Source organism: Megalops cyprinoides, chromosome 20 (genome assembly GCF_013368585.1).
Source record: "Megalops cyprinoides isolate fMegCyp1 chromosome 20, fMegCyp1.pri, whole genome shotgun sequence".
Taxonomy (NCBI): Eukaryota; Metazoa; Chordata; class Actinopteri; order Elopiformes; family Megalopidae; genus Megalops; species Megalops cyprinoides.
The window spans coordinates 9,528,624-9,551,916 of record NC_050602.1 but is presented as its reverse complement, the minus strand read 5'-3'; the positions used below and the strand labels follow the sequence as shown (position 1 = coordinate 9,551,916).

Sequence of the window (23,293 nt, the reverse complement as noted above, 5' to 3'; positions counted from 1 at the left end):
ACGAAAAAACGACAGCAATATCGGGGAGCCAAAATACACTGGCTTTGGCAGGACACAAACGATGGACATAATTAGTCATTTTCAGTGCTGTCTAGTTGTTGGCACCCCACACTGGTTATCCTTATGCAATCATTTGATAGAGATTACCCTGCAAAGAATTGGATTTTCAGTTTTGGTGTATTCATGTTCTTACTGTGCTCTCCTTTTCTATATTGTCTGTGTCAGGGTTTCTCAGTCCTACTCCTGGAAGCCCACTGTCCTGCATATCTTCTATCCATCCTTGCTCTACCTACCTGACTGAACTCATCAGTGGCACTTTTGATTAGCTGAGCGCACCTAATTTAATCAAGCAGCAAGGATAGACAGAAGTTATGCAGGACAGTGGGCTTCCCGGAGTAGGACTGAGAAACACTGGTCTAGGTCACTGTTCTGTTATTTTCTTCTTTCACATTTTGTTCAGAACTTCCATCTCCTTCTACATATTAGCTTTATACCTCTGTATTCGCACCCGTTTCACCCTCAGTAACACCTTGTCACAAATTATGTTAGCTGAATAATTAAACTGCATGTATTTACTCACCTCTGTTGCGCTTGCTGAACGCTGTGTGATTTCTATTGTGAAAGGTGCTACATTAAACACAGGCTGACTGAACTGATTGAATCTCCGCACCCTAAGCTCTAATACTCAACAGCGCTGGCACAGTTGCTTCAGACAGGCCCCAGCAGTACAGTAATAGGATTTGATGGCTCTACCTATCTGCTGAGTCGCATTACAGGAATAATTACTGGAATTGCAGTCGGGGAGCCGCATCGCGCTGGCGTTGCAGCTCAGACGCGGGATTCAGGAGGAAAGCCGTAGATCACACTCCATTGGCTCGTCCCACTTTTCCTCTGTAAAATCAGCAGCACAGCTGAGACTGGGGGAGCAGGACCGCTTTCAATAAGTACAAAAATCTTGTCTCACATAGTTGGAAACAAGCAGAGCAGAGCAGGAGTTTTTCTAGGACATGTTGGTTTTCACTGTGGCTAAAGACAGCATTTATTGACTATGGTGCTACAGTTACTGTTAAGGGTCACTTTTACACACCAACCTTGGAATCATCAGTTAGCCATGCTACACCTAGTTGGCTATTATAGATCCTGCACTCTTCACATACACATTCCAACAGCAGCAAAGGCTGGTTTTCGCATTGCGAGTCACACAGTGCTCCGATTAGAGGACACCTACTGTGGTACCTGGTGAGTTACTAGGGTGCGCTGAAACAGCAGCGAGTCCCTGGCTGAAATAACCCAGTCTCAGACTACCCATGTTTAAGCAGTAGCACTATAGTACAGAACAGTAAAGGTCTGTAAGGTTTTACATTTTAGAGAATGAATCAAGAAAATGGGACAATATGACCATTTCTTAGGGACAATTTTGTCAGGGCTCAGGCACGGACTCAGATGTGGACCACGAGTGCTCAGATTCCAGGCGTTTATTAACAGGATAGGCAAACAAGCAGGCAGTCGAAATCAGGCAGGGTCAAATTACCAGGCAGGCAGTCCAAGGGCAGAACAAGGATCAAAACCAGAACAGGCAGGGTCGAACCAAGAAGGCAGGCAGATCAGGCAATCAGGGCAGAACGGCAGGCAAAGACATGTCAAGGAGCGGGCAAGGCAAAAACCAGAAAATCCAAACAAGAAAACACAGGCGGGACCAAGGCAGGTAGAAACACTGTGACAATCTGGCAAACAAGACAGAGACAAGCAGGGTAGATATAGGGCTGGGCTGATGAGGTGATGGGAAGCAGGTGTGCAGGCAGGTAGGTGGAGATGATCAGGTGGGCGGAGACAGGGCGGAGAGCGGGGCAGGGTTAGAACACAAGGAAAACAAAAGCACATGGACATGGGAAAACAAAAACACAACAGCTAGGGGGCGGCACAATTTATTGGTTTGTAGCCGTAGTGATTTTCTGAATTGCTATATTTTTAGTACAGTTGGATTGCTTACATGATGATTGGTCCCTGATAGAAGTGAGTAGAGACTTTTGAAAAGGAGAGGCATGAGTGTCGTTTAGAAATGAAGAAAATGGAGATGGTTTGGAATGAGTATCATAGCTTTGGCCTTTTTATTGAATTTATATAATCTGATAACAATTCTGACCAGTGAATCAGAGGTAGATTGGTGCATTCAAAGGCTAAATTAACCTATAAGTAGATCAAATTATTTTAGTTGGTGTTCTGTACCTTCTCATTGGCTGTTAAAGAAACAGAAGGGGGTTCAAAGGTTAAATATCAAAGAGTTGAAGGGGGAGCAAGAGGTCCTGTCAAGGATTTATGGACAATGGAAAATGTGCAGAAATAGGTTTGATTGTATGGGCAGATGCCACAGTAGATGAATAAAGAATTTTAATCCTGACGCACCAACATTGAGCCACAGAGCCAAATTTCCCTAGAGTTAAAAATAAATCATCTCACTCAATCCAATCATACGCCTGTTCAGCATGGAGAGAAGAGAGGACTTCTTTGGGCTCATAAAGATAAGTTAAAAGTTTATGAAGTTAAAAAAAACATTTACTGGAGAATGACTATCAGCTATGAAACAGGTTTTATCTGGGTGAACGATAATTGGTGTCACTGAGGGAATGAGCTTCTAAAAGTTCTTTTATCTTCTGTACACAGCAAGGACATTGGGCAGTGCTCTCAAGGGTCTTTACCTTAGAATTGTAAACTTTGTGCCTTAAGTCAAAGTTTCAGGGAGTTTGAGGGAGGGCACAGGTGAGCAGCACTATCTACATGTATTGTCAGTGCCATAGGGGTTGAGTGTGCCAGAGCCAGATGGTGTTTGAATTTCACTAATTGAAAACAGGGGAAGTGGGGCTGTTGTAATTGGTGAAATAGTTTTCTGGCATCTTCTCCATGTTCCTAAATGTTTAATTCACACTGTGACAGAAATGTGCTCTGTTTGTCTTGTGGCGAAGGTATTAAATTCAGATTAAAAAAAAGCTTGGTGGTTTGTGCAGGGACATAGTGCTGATCAATGGTTAATATTAATTGAAACAATTCGCAGAGGTATGTTGAGCATTCCTTATTGTTACATGAGGTATAGGATATAATTTGACTCCAGAGATACGCTTGAAGTGACTTCCAAAAACAGATGTGGTTATTTCTGGAGTATAATTAATTTCTGGGGAAGAAATCTATTTCAGATCAGAGGAAGTTATCAAGTTCTTTGTTTGAAAGCAGCAAGGGACTGAAACACCATACATGTTGAGTTGGCATATCTTCAGGAAAGCTGAGTTTCTGTGCTAGTACAGTATGAATATGCGATATTCACTAAGGTTGGGAGAAGATTACTATCAAGTAAACACATGCTAGTTCTGATGACTATCTCAGTAGTCATCTTGGGCAATGGTCTGGTAGTCATGGTCCTGGAGTGCACTGGGGAATAAAAGGAAAACTGTTTCTTGGAAGCGGTGAGTAATATCCATGAGCCAGACATAGAACACGAGAAATTAATTAATAACACAGAACGATTTTGAGCGGAGTTGTTGATTGAGAGTTGTCTAGGGCTTGATTCAGAGAGCTCTGCCAAGAATCAGATGATGGCTTTCAAGATCAGGCATCTAAAGTATGAGGTTATTAACAATGGCAGTTATTACGTTGTGTGTGGGTTCGTGAAAACCGCAGGTGTGTTGAATAAGATCCCTGATTCAATGAAGTAGCAATCATTGTTACCAGATATTGCTTGCCTCTCGGTGGACTAAAATGGCAGTTCCAAAGCATGTGCCATTCTGTTTAGAATTGAAAAGAGGTCCGACTCATCTCCTTTTAAGTTTTACAGAGATTTGTTGAAAAGAGACAAGCGCCTTGAAGAAAAAGTAACCGATTCAGTTTCAGTTCTTTATATTTCAGTTTGTGAAAGTAGTCAGATTTTAATCTGACATGGGCTAATTCTCTCTGAACATTGGGTTTGGGGGGATGGAGGAGCAGGGTGATGAGAGATCTCAGATCTTATATTGATCAGTGTTTGACAGTGAAAGAAAAGAGGGCATAAATTTAATGTAGGTCTGATTAATTTGAGTGTGAATGACTCTGCTCAGCTGTGATGGCAAGCCCTCTGAGCACATTCAGCACCCCTAGAGAGATCTTCAGTCGCATGTTAAGGTGGAGGGGAAGTGCCAAAGTCTTTGTGGATAGAACATTTAGGTGAGACGTTTAGACGCCAATTCATGAAACTTTTTTGGAAATCATAAAGGCTTTCTGACAGACAGCTGGCAGATCTGCAAAATAAATATGAGTTTAGGGATTTAAATAAACACCAAGGTCCAAATGAAGGGCTGAATACATTTTTGTGAAGAAAATGCAAAATTTACACTGTCAGCAGAGGAAGAGATTGTTACATTTGGTATTAGTGTTCTGCACCCTATATCAGACAAAGGAATACTTACACTGATCACTATGGAAGACTCAGTCACAAGGGAGGTAGCTGGGGTTGGGACTTAAAAAATTAAAAAAAGAGCACAGCAGTGGAAAAGCTTGCAGAAGCCATAACAAGCAGATTAAATATCTACAGAAGAAGGACAAGGAGTCACCAGTTGTTCAGGGTGGTATGTTATGTGCATTATACTAACGGCTACATACAGCTTTGCAACACATACAACACATTACAGATACCCAGACAGCCATAGGCTGTAGGAAAGAGGCAGGGGAGAAGACAAGCTGTTTTGGTGAAAGGCACTGAATGAGAGGTAAGCACTGGGAGTTTCCTTCTAGATAGGGCTGTGTAACCACCCGGTTCATACTGACTACCACCAACATCACCCCATCTTTCTAGTTGTGCTCACACCCACAAGCTTTACATCAAATCGACTGCAGTGATAGCACTTCTCCACGTCAGGCAACACAAGTGATTGTGGGTAACTGAATGTTGTGGTCAGGGATGAGGAACAGGGAGTCCAGCATTGAATACTAACACGGTGCCCCAGATGGCTATCGCTTGCAACAGGAATGCTGTGGGTGCCCCGGGCTTAATGCGTTAATGAACCCGATGGTAGTATTAGGAATCAAGGACAAGTGAGAAAAGAAACATCAGCTCACACATGCTTGAAGCACCTGTACGCTGAACAGTCCTCATCTAGTAAGACATACAGGCACACAGTGTCCCTCACACCTGAACAAAGCAGTGGAAAAACTGTAGAAAAATTGGGGGGGCTGGGTCAAAATGCCACTGTGGTGCATAGGTGATGGTATAAATATATATAGACAGAAATTACACTATTCTTAACCCATAATCTGGTTCATAATGAGGGGCAGGTGGAGCAGATGCTGAAAGCCGGGGTGTTTCAAAGGCTAATGGAAGCATGTCATCGCCAGCTGTTATTATGAACAGTGTGTGTCAGAAGGCTTCCGGTATAGATTACACCAAGACTCAAACCACCACTGGTTCATTTCCTATGACAGACATTAGAGATACATTTGAAGGCCTCTATAATGCATGGATTTTCAGCTGTCTGGATCTCAGACTCAAAGACTCAAACCACCACTGGTCCAGTTAATGGCAGGTTTCATTGGTGGTAAATAAACAGGGTAGAAGAGCTTTTTCATGAGTCCTGAGGGATTATTTCCATTCGAGCTGAAAGGGGCGCATCTACATTTAGCTCTTAAGGAATGGAGTAGTATGATGGCTGTTGTTTAAGGGCTGTGTGGTATATGTGGCTGCATGCATAGCCTGCATATAATCAGACTCTCTTATAAACTACAGAAATGCATGTTCATACAGAAGGGAAACCAGTTCTAAGGGCAGGTGCTGGGGAGAGACAAAGTTAAAAATCCAGACATAACAGAGACTATTCTGACCGAACCCTTAGACACATACAGTGTGCTGGAGTGTAGGCCCTGTGAGCTGGCAAAAGTTTATGATGTTGGATTAATGAACATAGATGGGTAGCAAGGAGGTAGGTCTTTTTAACTTATTCATCCAAAAAAGTAATACCATAGTGTAGTGGTGTGTAGGTGTGCTAATGGTCCTATTCCCAAAGGTTGGACCCTATGATGTAAAGGAGTAGACGCTGCATGGAAGAAATGCAGATAGAATGTGCTGGTAAGTCATGTGATGTGATGTTAAGTCATTTTTGCATGAATAATCTGAAAATCCAAAGTTTCATACCAAAATATAGATATTTCAACACCATTTTTGAATAAAAGTTGCATTATGGATGTAACTCTTGTCTCCAGCTAACTTCATTGTTAACACATGTAACACCCGTCAGCCATGTTGCTTGGTTGGGCAGGAGCAGTAAGAGCTCAGCTTTCAAATATGAAAACAGTCTGATGTGAACCACAGCGGAGGACTGTCACCTTATATCATGACACAATATCCTGATCATTGGAATAACTGCCGCAATCACACGTGGTGAATATGGTACCTACGGCTGCTTTAAATTTTAGCAAAACCACGCCAAATAAGAAAAATGTCTTTCACTGTGATTGCATGTGTTGGAAACTTCGACAAAGGGTCAAATCTGTAGCACCCGCGCTGTTGTTAACCATATTGATAGCTGAGCTGACTCTTCCGTTCTCTTCCTTATTGATTTGTTCTTTGTTGACTGTGAGTCATTGCGTTTCTTTTTACATGTGAGCGTCATCCTCACCTGTGACTAAAGAGCCACTTTGTGTTTAACTAAAGCGTGAAACCGAGAATCCAGTTGCATGTTCCAGTGGAGCGAACAGCATTAAAATGCACCATGGCATTCTCGAACATGTGAACTTCAAGCTCTAGTTTAAGCTCTCCTCATTCGCATTCCATCAAAAGCAGCACCAGTTGGCCCATTAGGATGACAAATTCATAAGAGAACCTAAGCTTTTAACTTGACTTGTTGGCTGACAATGCATTCTGGGAATCGTGACAAGCAGTGGCACGTTATTGTCATGTTTTTGCAATATGAATTCAATATGAAGTTAGGTTAATTAAATATGTTAATTCCTAACTGGATTCTCTTTGATCTCAATGGATGTTTATGACCTGTTCTAGGTTCTAGGTCACAAAAATACAGACATATTTATCCATACCGGAGAAATAATGGTGAAAACTCTATAACACACCCTTTTTCATGATCTGCAGAGTCATACCGTTACCTCATCTGAATGCAAGCCTTTCCATTTCTGTAGTCCTCACAGCCTAAAAATATGTGCACATAGTTTTCAGCCAGCTTAATGCATTCGATCCTTCATGCTTTAGACACTTCAAACACTGGAATAAATCAGAGTAAAAAAAAGATTACTGATTGCTGAATATGAAATAAAAAGAAAGTATCTAAAAATGATCCCCCTGAACTCTTTGAAAAACATCTGCACTCTGTAGAACCTGCTTGTTGCTTGTCTGTAGAAAATGCTTGTTTATACATAAATACAATAGCGTATAGTTCCCTAACAAGTATTTTAAAACCTTATACAGCAGGACTTCTCATGGATAATTCTGGAAATGAACACTGAAAATTCCATAGGCTTTTTAATCACTGTTATGAAACATGATTATGAAATAACTTAAAAAATGGCTCCAATGTATAGCAATTATGCAGAACTATACTAACGAAAATGATATATGACTGTAAATAATGGTGAGCAGCTTACGTACTTTATTCTCATTCAGTCAGTCAAAAAATAGAATTAAATGACAGTTATAATGGACTATGTTGTCGGCTCTACAGTTATTTCAGACAGTCTGTGGCAGATGTACAGCCCTATTTAGAGTGCACAAAAAGACAGTGATGTTATCAAAAACTAGACAGGCGAGGCCTGTGTCACTCAAGACTGGTGATGCCCCTAAAAGGAGAATGAATGGGGAAAAACACCTTGGATTAATGCCGTGATTAAAAATATTATTGGGTCCAGTGATTGGATTAATGATACGATTAAAAAAATATATTGCTAGGTCTTGTGAAATCTGCCATTACAGCTTTTAGGAACACTTAAATACTCTTGCATTTCCACCAATCCACACTCAGAGGGAAATGATCTTGTCCTCGATACCCTGCGCTTACAGGTATACATATTAAACAGTTTGCGGTTGATTTAATTGAGGTTAGAGAACCATCCTCCCAAGCACAGCACCCTGGTCCCAGGTTCAGCACTCTAAGAGTGACACCACAGCCGTTGGCTTTGTACGACAGCACACACATACAGAACTGCAGGCTGTAACTCCCATTATCCCACCTCAAACCCCTGGTACAGGTGTGACCACACAATGATGTGAAAGAATGCCATTAAAATATATCAGTCAATGGCTGATTTTTAGTAGTTATTCACCCTTTCACTTGCAGGGTTGAAAACATGCAACAATAAACTCAGACAGCAAGGCATGACAGGGTACTTTCAGAGGAAAAATTGTAATCTTTTAATGCAGCTGGTTTTGGTTTTAGTTTTCATTTCCAATTACCAACAGGTGGATTAGACATGCCTGAGTGTCAGAGAAATTTCCCTTCAAAAGCCGTCAGGAGAGCCCAGACTCAGAACAGCACTATGGAGCTTTGTTAGGCGCTCTTGATTGAAGAGCAGTGGGCAGAGGTTCACTTGGCCAGGAAGGATATTGCAGTTGCCTGATTAAGTAAGGACATTACAGCAATGCAGTCACTCTGAAGGCGAGTCCTAAAATTGGGTTGGCTGGAGTAGTGAGAATGATGAAAGGAGTGTTCCTCTGGGGGTCTGAGGGGAAATCACCCAGGTGTATTCTCGGTGTATTCTGTTCCTAACTCTAAGCACTACAGACGCAACACAAACTATATAGCAACTTCTCAAGTACAAGACTGAAGCGAATTTCTGTGGATGTTAAGGAGGGAGGATCATCAAATTGTATGACATCTGCAAGTCTTCAGCATTCTTATTGTGGGCCAAGTAACTGTCACTAGTTTTTATTTTACCTGTGATTTACTTTTATTTAAAACTTCAATCAAAATGTTCTTTTTCTCTGGTATTCCTGAGCAAACTGGAACCAGTCAGAGTGCTGGTGATCTCAATATTTCGTGCATATCTGCAAAAATAAAGACTGCGCATCTTTAGGGACCACAGTGAGACCATCTAGTACACAGCCTTGATTTGCAGTTTTATTTTCTTTACAGTTTTAATTGCATTGGTACATACCTGATTTTATTCCATCTGAGTATTGTGCTCCTGTACCTTAACTCTGCGTCTTCCTCTCTAGGGAGCCTTGTTCTTGACAGCAAAGTAATTATTTGACTACCTTATTTGGACATGTTGGATATAGCCTGCTTTGTTCCCCTCTGAAATGTCAAATATTCATACACAGCAGTGAGTCATAGTGGTGGGAAAAGACCAAGCTGTAAAGAAACAGAGACTAATGCTTGGGGTGTGTGTATGACAAGCAGACATCTTGAATTTACGGGTCTCTAACATGCGCTTAGATATTTGTGATTTGATAGTTGTTTTTCCTCTCTGCCAATTGATTGGTGAGAAATATAGAATTGCTCTCGTTAGCAAATGTCTTTTTGTGCTCCCCCACCCCCTGTTTTTTGATAGATGTATCAGATTTTATATCAGGACTTCACTCTGCACTGTAAGGCAAGCCTCAGCAGTGCTATCAGGGGATGCACCCAGTCACGTGCGGTAACTGTATACCTGTCTAATTTTTGCAGAGAAAGCCAGAGAATACCTGCACAAGACAGGGCGGTTCATCGTGATTGGTGGCATCATCTCGCCAGTCCATGACTCCTATGGAAAACCGGTAAGAGATTGAAACCATATCGGCACTTATCACCGAGCTACAGCAACAACCTCAGTTCACTGAGGTACACAGTCCTGTAACACTATCCAGGGGCTATGGGGTTCAGTCCTCAAAGGCCCACTGGTACATAATGCAGCATGCTTGTACTCTGAGTGGGTCCTTACTGGAAAGTACATTTACCAGTTCTGATAAAGCATCTAAAATGGTTTATGCTATGACATGTCCTGTTTAATATATTGCTGACACAGACAGACTTAACTTTTCATTTGCAGCCATGGCTTATCAGTCTACTTTCTATTCTATTCATGTGGTCAATCTCAAACACCATGAATGGCATTTATAAAATAGCATGAGTTAAGGGTCTTTCAAGTGGGAATAACAATAGAGTCACTTATGTGAACAGCACTGTCCTTCATTCCACATTTAATACATGTGATGCTATATATGTGATGACAGTTGGTTGGTAAACATGCTTTACAAATCTTAACAACTAAAGAAAATTCCAGCCATTCTTTTCAAATTAGCAGCTCACATCTTGCAGTAGTAGTTCGGACTGAAAAAACACTTGCAAATTCACATGTTGTGTTGTATTCCAGTGGTCAAAAAATGTCCATTCCATTACTAAAGGAGCAGCAGTCTATGTCAGCTTGTGCAATGCTTAACAGGCTCATCCTTCCACGTGTAGGCTGATTCCTACAGCTCACATCCGGGTTCAAGTCTGAACTGTGTCATCCCCAATAATTACTGGGGGTCCATAGTTGGCCACAATTGGGCGTCAGGGAGATGTACCCTCATTTCACTGTCCACTCCCCTGGTGCACTGTGGGACTTGTAGTGTGAAAAGTAGTCTGTATGCAAACTTACCGAAGGATTGGATTCACTTGCTCCAATGCTCCTGCACAAGTGCAGAGGATGTCACAGTGACGAAGCCTTGAGCATAATTGCCTATTGCAAATTTGGGGGACAACTGGCAATTCCAAAATAGAAAAAGGGGGGAAAAGCATACATGAAAATACTAAAGAGACTCATCCTTTATGACATATGTATTTCTGTTTTTTTTATTGTTAGTACTGTTTCAGTATAGCGCTCTCTTACCATAGGGCTGGTTATGTAAACTATAGCTGATTATATGCTACGCTATACTCATGAGGCCCCTTTCTGAAATGAATGCAAAACTTGCCCCAGTTTTCGTGGAGTACAAAGGAAAGAGAAACATGAATATTTCATACAAAAGGAGGAAATGGAGTTGCAGTCAGAGGAACTTGCTGCATTGCCTCGATCGACTTGAAAACCATTTCTTGTTGGGGAAATAAACATGGACATATTTGTCATACCAGGAAAAAAGGGGTCCAGTAATTTTATTTTTGAACAGATACAGAAATGTTGTTCATTTGACACATGGAAAGATAATTGGGCAATTAAGAAGTGGACTGTTTATATATATGCATGGGGTGAAAACAGGGTAGATTATGTGTGTGTGTGAGGTAGTGGTGGATACGCCAGCTGGTGTTTAAACTACAGCTACCAAATTATTAATGAGTTCAGTTTTTAGAAAGAAATGTAACGTGAATGTCATCAGATAAATAAATAAACTGCATAAGTAAATTAAAACAATTAGCATGACTTCCCATGAAACAATGTAGGATGTTTCTGTGTATGTCTGTCTGTGTGGCCTTTGCTTAGCACACATGTCATTGACCACATGTGTGCTTAGCATATGTGTGCTAAATTGTAAAAATGCTGGAATTTGAAGACTAGCTGTAGTCCTCAAATGTTAGGGCACATGTATGTTTGCAAAAAAGCTCTACAATTTAAAGCATTTATACCAGTATGACATGAGGCAACTTACAAGTGAAAATTCTGACCACATTACTGCACAGCCACTTAGAACAATCAAACAAGATACCAAATAAATGCTATCTAGTGTTTCTTCTCTTCTTTCATGTTGCTTTGCCCACTGGTTTCTGATTTTATTATCTGAGGATAATTATAATTATTTAATTATCTGAGGAACTAAGTTGATACAGAATTCATTACTTCTTTCTGAGGGAAGGTGTTTGGCATGTGTCTGGTGGTTTCAGACACATTTATAACAGTTGATTAAATTATTATTTAAGACCGCTAAAAAAAGAGAGAGAATGAAAATCATATACTGACTATAAATGTTGTATTTACCAACTGTCAAACATAAATGTACACAACAACCATTTACAAAAGGCCTTGTGCCAAAACCAACAACATGTAAAACGACCGAAAGGTGGACATCATTCACTTCTCAGTCCCAAAAATATGCACAAATAGAAAAAAATAGGGGTACACAAATCAATCCAACCAAAAATGAAAAGAGATTGATTTTACCTATCTTCAAATGGCCATACAGTCCAGCAAATGTAATCCACAAAATCTGGAAGATGCAAAAACAGATGAGCAAATGTGGGCAAGGGTGTCCTGAAAGGGTATTGTGAGACATTGATGAACAGTCCTTTTAACAGGACTGTTTAACAGTCCAGAACCTTTTAGCAGCAAACTAAATGCCATATTGAACTAATAAGTAAGATCTTACTTGCCTGACAAAACTACCAGGTTTCCTGGTCTACAAATGGACACAACCAAACTTTTATTTATACTTACACAGGTGAGTCTTTGGGTGTGTCTGAGAGTAAACAGGGTTACTCAGTCTAGGTTGATGGACCTTGCCCATTTTGTAACTTACACATGCATGTAAATATGCTCCACTATTCCCTCCATAAATACATTAGTGTAAATATGATCCAGTGTTGCCTCCATAAGCAGGTTAAATGATAACTTCACAAAGCAATATACCTGGAGATTTTTTTTCTTGATGCACTAAATCCTCTCTTTCAGGGTCTGGTTTCCAGCAGACATCGTCTCACTATGTGTCAGCTGGCAGTGCAGTCCTCTGACTGGATAAGGTGAGCGCTGTCCATTTATTTCACACCTAAAATTCAGGTGATATATGGCATAAGGAGGCTATTCATTGTGTTGATGTATTGCATCGATTGCCAGGTGATTGTATTTTTTTACAGTTTTGATATCACCCACAGTTAAATTTGCTGATAACACAAAACTCAGAGGTAAAGAAATGTGTACATTACTAAAATAGTTCAAAAAGACTTCAGTGCGAATCCAAAATTTAAATTACGTTTGTAAACCAAATGTAAAGTTGTGTAGGCATGTAGGCATTATGCTGAAGCAGAAAAAAAGGTAAAACAAATGCTGGAATATTTAGAACTATAAGGGGTGCTTCCCCTCAAAAAATGACCCTGTATTAGTTTTTGATGTTGAACTGGTTGTGAAAAACACATCATTGCTAATGCTAGGTAGCTACTGAGCTACTCAACCATTGAACTATTTAACATTGTGGTAAACATAAGACAGTAAATAAAATAATATAGTAATGTCAGTTGCTGATGGTGATCAGTGATTGTTCCTCATGCTTACTTGCTGACTGTCTCTGGTAATGTATGTACGGCTTTAATAGCCTATAGTAATAAGAAAAAAACAAAAGTAAACTATGTCAGTTGCTGATGCTGATCAGTGATTGTTCCTCATGCTTACTTGCTGACTGTCTCTGGTAATGTATGTACGGCTTTAATAGCCTATAGTAATAAGAAAAAAACAAAAGTAAACTATCATATGAATGAAAAGCTTGTTAAAATGAAAAGTGTTTCTGTCACTTGAAGTTAAAACCCTTCATTCTGTGTTCATTATCATGGTTGGCCATATGGTAATGTTAATAGAGTTTAGGTTGAAGATAAGCTATTTTTATTATCAGAGCTGAACATGTCACTAGGAAGGTGGAACTTCCTAGGTAACCGAAATGTCTTGGACTGGCACTGCACAGTGACAGATGTAATTTATTTTTCACAGCTTGCAACACATGATTAAATCACACACAAATGGTAGCAATGGACCAGAATTTGAAATCACATTAACCTCCCAAAAAATGAAAGTGAGTGATATAGGCAAAAGGGAATTCTCTGACAAAAAAACGTAGGGGAAAAGAGGGCCTAGAGCAGCTGCAGGATGTCATTCATGACTTGACAGATGCATTCCTTTGCATAAATATTCTCCTTGAATAAGAAGATCAGCCAAAATTACCTGGATTTTTTTTTTCAAACAAGCATGTAATAAATGGCGACATAGTTCCATCAGCTAGTCAGCTTTATGAGGTATGTCTGCCACGGTCAGCTGATTTGCGTGAGAGATAAAAATCAAAGAACCGGGCAAAACATATGGCAGGGTATCTGTAGTCACTGACAAATCAACAGATGGAAAAAGATGATTATGCTTTGCATAGCAGTCATGTAATAAGAGGACAAAAGCAGTATTTTAGAGTTAGTTTTTCTTAAACCATATGGTTAATGGATGCCTCCCTGGGGAACCACACAGAAGTGAATGTGAGGACAGCTGGGCTGCTTGCAAAATGTTTGTTTGGGTTGATCACAAAAAGCATGAATAATAACAGGCTCATGAGTCACTTGGAGGATTGGAAGCCTGGAGACCCAAAGGTAAACTGTAAGACTTGGCAACCATAGGAGTGAGTAGGAAGAAATGCAAATGGATCTGAATGGGGGATATTACCTTGGCATGAAATAAGCAATGCACTGTAACTGTGTTTAGGGTGGACCCCTGGGAGTGCTACCAGGATACCTGGCAGACCACCTGTAGCGTGCTGGAGCACCACCGCGATCTCATGAAGGTAAGAGGACTACAGGAAACCAGCATGCAGGCTTGAGAAAGGATGAGTTGACGAAGCAACATTGAGTGCAGACTTGGCCCTATGGCTCAAATTCGAAACCGTGTCGTTTGCCACCGATGACACAGCAGTGGAACAAATCGGCTTTGTTTTGTGGGGCGTGGGGGTGAGTAGATCACCCAGGGTTTGTTCGTCTCACTGCTCGAAGGCAACCGTGATCTGTTAGGTGCCTGGAATTGTTTGGATGACATCAGTGCAGTAGTGTGACTTGTGCTGTCTGTTTTACTGATGTGTGAGTGTATTGGATTGCATTTGTCTTTCAATGTTCCTGTATGGCTGCAAAGGTTGTCGTGGCGATTCCAAAAAAGTTTCTATAAAGGGAAACAAGCATTAAAAATTGTATATGGACCATGAAGATCTACATATACATGCGCATCTACATAAAGATGTAGACATAGTAGTGTCATTTTATGCCAGTCTGCATAATATAAATCAAGACATTGCACATATGCGGTGCCTCACCCCTCCAAGACAAATCTCTCTTTCTCCAGCCTTGCAAAATGTACCCTTGAAATAGATGTCCGCTGTGGCCAACTTCAAGTTAAGGAACAGTGTGTTTTTCTGCAGCAGGGTCTGTTATGTCTGGCTGACATGCTCACTGCGCTGCAGATGCTCCTTTGGACGATGCTGAATATACCCTGAGCTGAATGCTTCAGAATAAACACTGTTTGTATTGTACCATTTCCCAGTAGTCGCATCCTGAATTTGACTGGCTGTTCAGAATGCAGTTCACAGCATTACAGCTAAGTTCACTATCATTGGTTATTATTGATTTTTTTAAATGTAAGCACCATGAGGCAGCTTAAGGTAACAATAAACTGATTTCCTTGTGATATTAAAAGAATCATTGAACATTGAAACCGAGCAGTTCTTTAAGTGATATTAAGAGGGTTCTGATATTAAACAAAATCATCTACTGGGTTCATCTGTGCACCAAATTTGAAACATATTGTCCCACCAGTGACTGAGTTGCACTTATTTGCATACTGTGCACGTGGTGCTTCAGTTTGACTGGCTTGTGGCAGCCATATTACTTCAACTACAGTAAGATCTGAATTTAACAAGGCTGATAGAGGGCAGACCTCTGTATTACATATGCAATTTTTTGTACAAATCACATCATGGGATCATGAGAAGAAATCAAATATGTTTGTGAGTAGAAATGTAAGGGGCACCAAGAAACAGCAAGGGCCTCAATAATCAGAAGGTGTCTACAAAAACATCGCATAAAATTTGAGTTGTATATCTGCTAGTTTTGATAGCGTTTTACAAATAATTTGAGAAGTACATCCATAAAATTGTGCAGCATTTTTCCTACTGTTAATTCATTAGATTTTTTTTTGAAAGTTTAAAAATTAATAAAACCAATGCAATACCACAGCTATTCTGCATCATAAGCAAATGGTTCCATCATTTCAATGCAGCCATACTGTTTTTCTCAACATTTTGAATGCCGAATTCCATGTCAAATATTATGGTGGTTTATGAGATGATCAATGTTCGGTGTTTTTGAGTAGCACCGAAGGTTTTGCATTTCCCATCACTTGTGGCAGCCATGTTTTTAATGGACTAGTAGACCTTGAGGGAGGCATCTCCATGGCAACCAACATTTTCAAACCGCTACTGCATCATGTCTTAAAATGACTGTTATGAGACACCCGCAAGATGGGCGGAATGCCACACTGGCATTTAAATGTGTAAAATTCTGCCACCTATGCAGCTGGGCTAAATTACTGTGGTAGCTTTATTAATGAGTTCAGTGCTTTGGTGCTCTTAGCGGGAGGCTGACAGGAAATGTAATGAGCGTGCCTTCTTCCATAGAGGGTGACGGGGTGCATTCTCTCCAACGTTAACTCCCCGTCCACGACTCCGGTGATTGGACAGCCACAGACTGAGACCCGGCCGATCTACCAGAACAACAACAACATGAGCAACAAGCCCACTGCTGGTAAGAAATGAACGTAATGTAAAAGCGAGTCAATCAGTCCCCCATTTGCAGTTACTTGCGCTGCTTTGAAAAAGCTGGGAAAAGGATGTTTTTTTGACTCTTGGATTTCACTTGGGTAGAACTGTTGGCTAACTGCTCTCGGATTCCAAAGTTAGTCGCAACGGCTTGTGTGTGACAAGCTGTTGTTGTTGTTGTTGTTGCTGAAGATATCACGCAAGCAGCTAGGTCAGCTTTGAACTCCATCTGTCGCTGCAGAACCAAAGAATTCCCGCTATCTCGTTAAAGAATTGTAACAGTTCTCAAAGTGCCTTGAGTATAACAGGAGCTGGGGAAGCCTTGTGGCATGGCACTGCCATGGAGTAATCTCACCCGCTAATGTGCCATCGCCTGGGAGTTCAGCTCTGATTTACTCCGCAGCATTACGGCTGTCTGTGAAATGGATGGAGGTTTTTCTGAGCTCTGCCGTTCCTGTTGCTCCCTGGTAGTTAAGCTGTGAAGATGAATTAGACTCAGAGCTGCGTTGTTTTTATGTTCCTTCTTAGTTTGACTGTGAGGATAAATTCACCTTCGTGCACACTATAACAGCTTTTTTCCCCCTCGTAGTTAAACTGTGGGGGAAGATGAGCGAGAGCCTTGGGAAGATCTGCTGCGTTCGCCCCCATAACGAGCGCTTCACCTTCGTGGGTAAGTCCACAGACAAATCTGCTCCAACCTGTTCATCAGCTCCAAAAGAAACCAGTTTACTTAACCTGATAATACATCTTAGGCATTTCTTCAAAAATGCTGAAATATTTCTTGCCTGACATTATGGGCTTAGTGACCAGATGGAGTCACCCGGGTGACTTTAAGATCAGTGAATCTGCCCAGCACTCAACCCAAAAAGACAATCCCTAAACTTCATGAAATCAACAGTGTGTTGTCTCTCAAATGGTCAACAATAGAATAGAAATATTAGAATAGACAATGAATAGCCAGCAGAGCTACAGTGGAGCAGTATCTATAAAAAGACAACATGCCGGGCTGAACTGACAGGTGATGTAAAAAGTACCTAATGAAATTGTGTTGGAGTAAATTTGATTAAATGCTTGTTTTCATTGTTGTCCCATGTTTTGGCTGATGATGAGATGAGAGACCGCTATCAGACATCTGCATGTGATCACAGCTTCCCCTTGGTCTCACTAGACCTAAGGAAACGGGAGTGATAGAGGGCTTCTCTTACTTGCAGTATAAATGTCATTGATAGTCAATTGCTCATTGATTAATTGCCCACTTAATTCCAATATGGATTTTTAAGTACACGTGTGAAAGTCTGTCTTATGCGTGGTGGTGCTGTTCATAAATTTGTCAAATTTGTCTATATTATCTGATCAGTCTGTCTAGGAGTCTGCAGTGATTTGCCATGGCCTCAGTGAGAGTGATTGAGATCTGTGATTATATGCAGCTGACACAAATGGAAGCCTCACTACATGTAGTCATGTCCATGTGAAACTATATGTAAGAAACTATATGTGCATGTGTATGACCATGTCATGTGATGTCATGCTACAAGCCTAAAATTCCCCCATAATGTGTTAGATTATTCACCTGAGGAACAGCAGTGAGCTAGGCATACGTTTGGCATGACACTGATGAAGGTGGACTGACTGAGCATGAACTGGATCTCTCTGACTCCATCCATTTCTTGTTTCTGTCTGTCTGGAGCAGATGAGAATGCAAACCTGGGAACTGCAATGCGATATGAAGAAATTGGTATGTTAACCGCACTGCCTGTCGTTTATATAGAACAATACCCCAATGAGGAACAAAGTTTGTGTGCTTGAGTGTGCGTGTGTGGTGTGTCTTGAGAGAGAGAGAGAGAGAGAGAGAGAGAGAGAGAGAGAGAGAGAGAGAGAGAGAGTGTGTGTGTGTGTGTGTGTGTGTGCGTGCACATGTGCATATATGTTGTGCATGTGAGAGTGTGTATGTTGTGTGTGAGTGTGTAACTGACCTGCTGTGTGTATTTCAGAGCTGCGTATCCTGTTGCTGTGTGGCAGTGATCTGCTGGATTCCTTCTGCATCCCTGGCCTCTGGAACAACAGTGATGTCAGTATTCTCCATTCCCCCTGACTGTCTCTTTCCTCTTCTCTCACGCCTTCCCCTTGCATATTACATATCCACACAGCTTATCCACATAAGCTTTTCTTGTTATGTTTGGGCATATGTGTTATTACTATGTTTGGGTGGTTTTTTTCATGGTTGATATTTTTCTGGTTGACTGACAATATTTCTAGACAGATAAGGCATTTTTATTAGAAATGTTTGCAGAATATTTTCTGCTGTAATAAAAACAATAATTTGTGTTGTCATCAGTAAGCCATGTTGCCAAATACAAAACATATTTTTATGTACCATGGGAGTCACATTACATAAAACACAGTCTAGCTGTAGTCTGCAAATGCAACAACTAGAGAAATCACTACACTTTGTGAGGCCAATGATACAAAGAAATGAATATACTCAAATTTATTCATTTTTTACTAGTCCACAATTAACCCTCTTCGATACTTTCCTCTCCAAAAACACACAAAATTCCCATAATTATTGTAGATACCTACATGTATATGGAAGAAAAAAATGTCCATTTGTAGCTTTTATTGCACAAACAGTATTTTAGTTACCTAATATGAAAAAATGATATTAGAGCAGTGCAATTTTAGTATACTTTATAGAGCTACCTGGGTTTTCTGTAATGTTGATAGAAAGTTAGTGTAGCTATAATATAGTCAGCAGCCAGTTGGATTCCTTCTTGGGTCAAAGATTCCAGGCAATGGAAGCAAGCTTATGAGCAGCTCTGAAGCCACCATTACCCAAATTGTGTGCAATGTGTGATTTAAGTTGTGTTGGTCACCTGGAACAGATTTTTCTTCTATTGGGAGTAAGCGGAAACCAATTCTCCATTGTAATGATTGGGACACAGTCTTGTAGGAGGTTCTGTCTTTCACACAAGAACACACTGGGATGCTTACTCACCATGGTCAAAACTCAAAATCTCAAAGTCGCACCACAATGGAGGTACATCCTAGTACAAAACAGTGCCCTGTAGATGGGTGCTACACATTAGTGGGAGGCCTGTTACAACTTACTACTTTTGCTACTCTCTTAATAATTAGCACTTTTGAGGTGATAGGTGATACTCTAAATTAAAATCACTGTCATTTGATATTACCATGAAGCCTGGTCTAAACCCCTGAACCCCTCACATTTTTAATAATGCCATTCACAGATTATGATCACTCTTCCATTGGTTAGTAATGAGCACACTCACCTCATGATGTCAGCATGACCATTATCAAAGCAGTCAGATGGAGACCATGTAATACTGATCACTGAGAGGGTCCATAGGTGTCAATAGTATACTATTTAATCCAGTTATTTAATATGAAGAGGGTTGTATATATAGATTTGATTATAAATCTACTCACTTTACTCCACAATCAAAATTGTTTCTCTGCCCATAATGAACTTGAAGCCTCCTTGAGTAGTCACACAGTTTTTAAACTCCTAATAAATCCCTGTGTTCCATTTTTTTAAATCCAGAAATCTTTTCGCCATATTTCATATGTTTTTCATATGTTTAGAAAATGTAGTCTTCTTGTAATATTTAAAGTAGTACCTCTCATGAAACCCTTCATAATCTTTTCATGGTCCCCTCAGATGGAGGTGATTGTGGGGGATTTTGGGATCGTGGTGGTGCCCCGTGATGGTGCGGATACAGAACGGATAATCAACCATTCCTCCGTGCTCCGCAAGTACAAGGTAACGTCCGTGTCATAAACCGGTTTAGCATTTATACAGTCAAACCTGCAGACTCCAAGAGTATAAGCTCAAAGCCTTGTAAATCTGTCAAGGTTTGCCATCACTCTATCAGCTCAGCACTGGTGGTAGAAAATCATCTCTCTGCACATTCAGTCTATTCTAGTGTTTTGACCAGTTGAGAGCCAGTGTGTCCTTGAATTGTAACTGAACCTGGAATGATAAATAGCCTGCGTATATAGCCTAGGGAAATAAGACCGAATAGATAAGGATCTTACATATTTATCATCTTTCAAATGATTCTATGAATCATAGGCAACACATGTAAATGATAAAAATGCTCCCTCCAAATGAGTAATCCTCCCACACTCAGTGTTGCTGATGACAGCATCTGTTTTTAGCGTAGGGTTAAGGACCCAGATGGACACTGTGTAAGCCTAACTCAGTCTAGTTTGATTGGACTGTCTGTTCCCCCTCCTCTACTTTAACAGCATCTCCTCCTGAAATGCTCAGCTGTGGATTACTGCTCCTTGGTAGATTAAGGGAAATTACAAATCCATATAAAAGTGTGATACACTGTCTGATTTCAATCGAACCATTTTCTTTTTCAGGACAACATCATTGTGGTCAAAGATGACATTAACCACCCGATGTCTGTTGTTAGTTCTACCAAGAGCAGGTTAGTGGAAAATAACTGATCAGCCAAATCTTCAAAGTACAGTTATACACCTCTTGCTCCAAAGTCTGTCTACTACATCCTAGGTTAAGACTTGATTTAACCAGCATAGTTAAATTCAAATCACTGTTATTTTACAAACTCAACTCAAACTTCTACAGCTCTGGGGGAAGCTATTCTCTTATCTTGGGCTCTAACCTGGCTGCCTTCTCCACACTCGGCCAAAGGGCTCCTTTTGTGCTGTGCTGATTGCAAGCAGCCATTTCGTTCCCCTTGTGTGAAGAATGCATATGGCCAGGAGATGGCAGCATTTCAGCCACACCTCACCAAATCTGTCTGCCATCACCAACACCATATACAGTATATACACGCAATCAAGAGAAGTAACGCATGGCTCATGGGTGGTAATGACTGCCTATACTGTACCACTTCATTAATGTGAAGACAATCCACAGCTCTGTGATCCAACCAAAAGAAACTCTTTGTAGCATGTGGAAGATTGTAATCTATTCCTACTTTGTCCTCACCTGTTCCTAAGTTAAACTTAAAAGCATGCAACTCAGTTCTGTCTCTATATAATGCAATGTGGTATGAGTTCAACTGCCCCTAAGAAAAATGGCCACTTTGCTGAAATGTCACTGTGCCTCCCCCTTGGTAGACTGGCCCTCCAGCACGGCGACGGACATGTGGTGGACTACCTGAGCCAGCCGGTCATCGACTACATCCTGCAGAGCCAGCTCTACATAAACACCTCTGGATAGAGCGCCCCTGGTGGCGCGGAGGGGAAGAGCCCACCGCCCCTCTTAACTCTCTGTATTTTTTTTTTTGTGTAAAACTTATATTCTTCCTGCTCTTCTGCTAAGCTGTGTACAGGAGCATGGTGTCTCTGTCCCTCCTCACTGTCTCATAGTGACTCACGGGTCTGGTGGTGTACAGCACTGTGTAAGAGGGCCGCGCGTTCCTCAACCCCCCTGACTGCAGTGAGGTTTCTCTTCCCACCATTGCGGGGGTGGGAGTCAGGTGATTCTGTGGATGTGGGTGCGTGGGGGATTGGCGCAGGGGTGTGGGGGAGAGTTGGGATTTGGGGTGGGGGTGGGGGTGGGGTGCAAGGAAGGCACCCTGAATGACGCACCATCGGCCTTCGCTGTTCATTTACTTCCCCCTGACTTTGACTGCATGCTTTTGACATTTTGATTTCGGCATGACCGCTTACTCGTAAAGTAGATTATAGTTCATAGTGAGTGTGTTAGCATAGAACAGCCGGGGAGTAGAGGGTAGCTGTGCACTGAACTCATCTCTCTCTTCAATGTCTGTTCATTGTCGACTAATGTATTGACAATGCTATCTCCTTGCTTCTGGCTCTAGATAACATGAGCCAATGTTTTTCTCTCAGTGGGCATTCATGCATAGATACAGTTTATTATTTCGTGTATATTCTTTTTTTGTGTGCAAAAATAGTTATATGACAAATATTAATCGCCATCTCTTTGCCTTAGGCTGAATTGTAACACATTCCTATTGCCCATAGCTGAAAGGCCACAGTTATCAGACACAGCCCAGCTGTTTCTTCCACCATGTCATGTGTGACAGTACTGAATGCTGGTCTTCTTCAGACTGAAAACTCCACAAAGCTAACACAGCCAAAGGAAGTAAGCATGAATAAAGTGGACCCATGATACTGTCTTTTTTTAAATGTTTACAAAATCTCTACAGGGTTTTCATTTAACGCCGGACGACTTTCCTGTGCGTTGGATATTTGGCCAAACATGCTAAACATGCTAAAAGAATACGAATTAGAAAGAATTTCTATCTGGACAGAACTCTGAAATCAGGACTGGGCACCTGAGAGTCACCACGATAACCCCTCCCCCTCCCTGTGGGAGCGATTGCTCACAAAGCATTTTAAATTCAGTAAAACAACGGTACCATTGAAGCAGTTTTTTTTTTTCCCCAGAGGAATCTTGAGCTCAGTCTGTATCGTTTCAGAAGCTTAGGTCGACTGGTGAAAACAGTAGCTGCTTCTCAGCGACAGGGTTTTTCATTAGACTGGATTGTGTATTGTGTATTTTAGTATGACTTTGGCAAGGGGTCATTCACTGGGGCAGCCATTTTCAGATGTTCAAAACTACAAACGATAGTGCAGACCACTCAGAGAATGTTTTTGTCAACTTAAAATTTTGTTTGTTTCTGTTTGTTCGGTTGTACATTGTAAACCATTAAATACGGCCATTCTAGAGTGATGATGCCATTTAGATTAAAAAAACCTATGAAAATGACTTGTGTTTTTTTCTACAGTGTGGGGATGCCAGGTTTGAGAAACAGGCGCGCTATTTTTATTGTCATTTTATTCGATGCATCATTACAAAAAAAACACAGCAAA

General features: G+C 40.9%; 1 protein-coding gene across 1 annotated transcript in view; it reads left to right on the top strand.

Moving 5' to 3' along the window:
• nmnat2 (nicotinamide nucleotide adenylyltransferase 2) overlaps positions 1 to 21,979 on the top strand; it is a 42,693-nt gene extending 20,714 nt beyond the window's left edge. The window contains exons 2-11 of the mRNA XM_036554423.1: positions 9,630 to 9,718; positions 12,583 to 12,650; positions 14,362 to 14,440; positions 16,319 to 16,445; positions 17,049 to 17,129; positions 18,150 to 18,194; positions 18,451 to 18,527; positions 20,139 to 20,240; positions 20,849 to 20,916; positions 21,572 to 21,979. Of these exons, the coding sequence (XP_036410316.1) occupies positions 9,630 to 9,718; positions 12,583 to 12,650; positions 14,362 to 14,440; positions 16,319 to 16,445; positions 17,049 to 17,129; positions 18,150 to 18,194; positions 18,451 to 18,527; positions 20,139 to 20,240; positions 20,849 to 20,916; positions 21,572 to 21,674 (839 nt within the window). The 3' untranslated portion in view covers positions 21,675 to 21,979. The remainder of the gene's footprint in view (positions 1 to 9,629; positions 9,719 to 12,582; positions 12,651 to 14,361; positions 14,441 to 16,318; positions 16,446 to 17,048; positions 17,130 to 18,149; positions 18,195 to 18,450; positions 18,528 to 20,138; positions 20,241 to 20,848; positions 20,917 to 21,571) is intronic.
• The last annotated feature ends 1,314 nt before the right edge of the window (positions 21,980 to 23,293 follow it).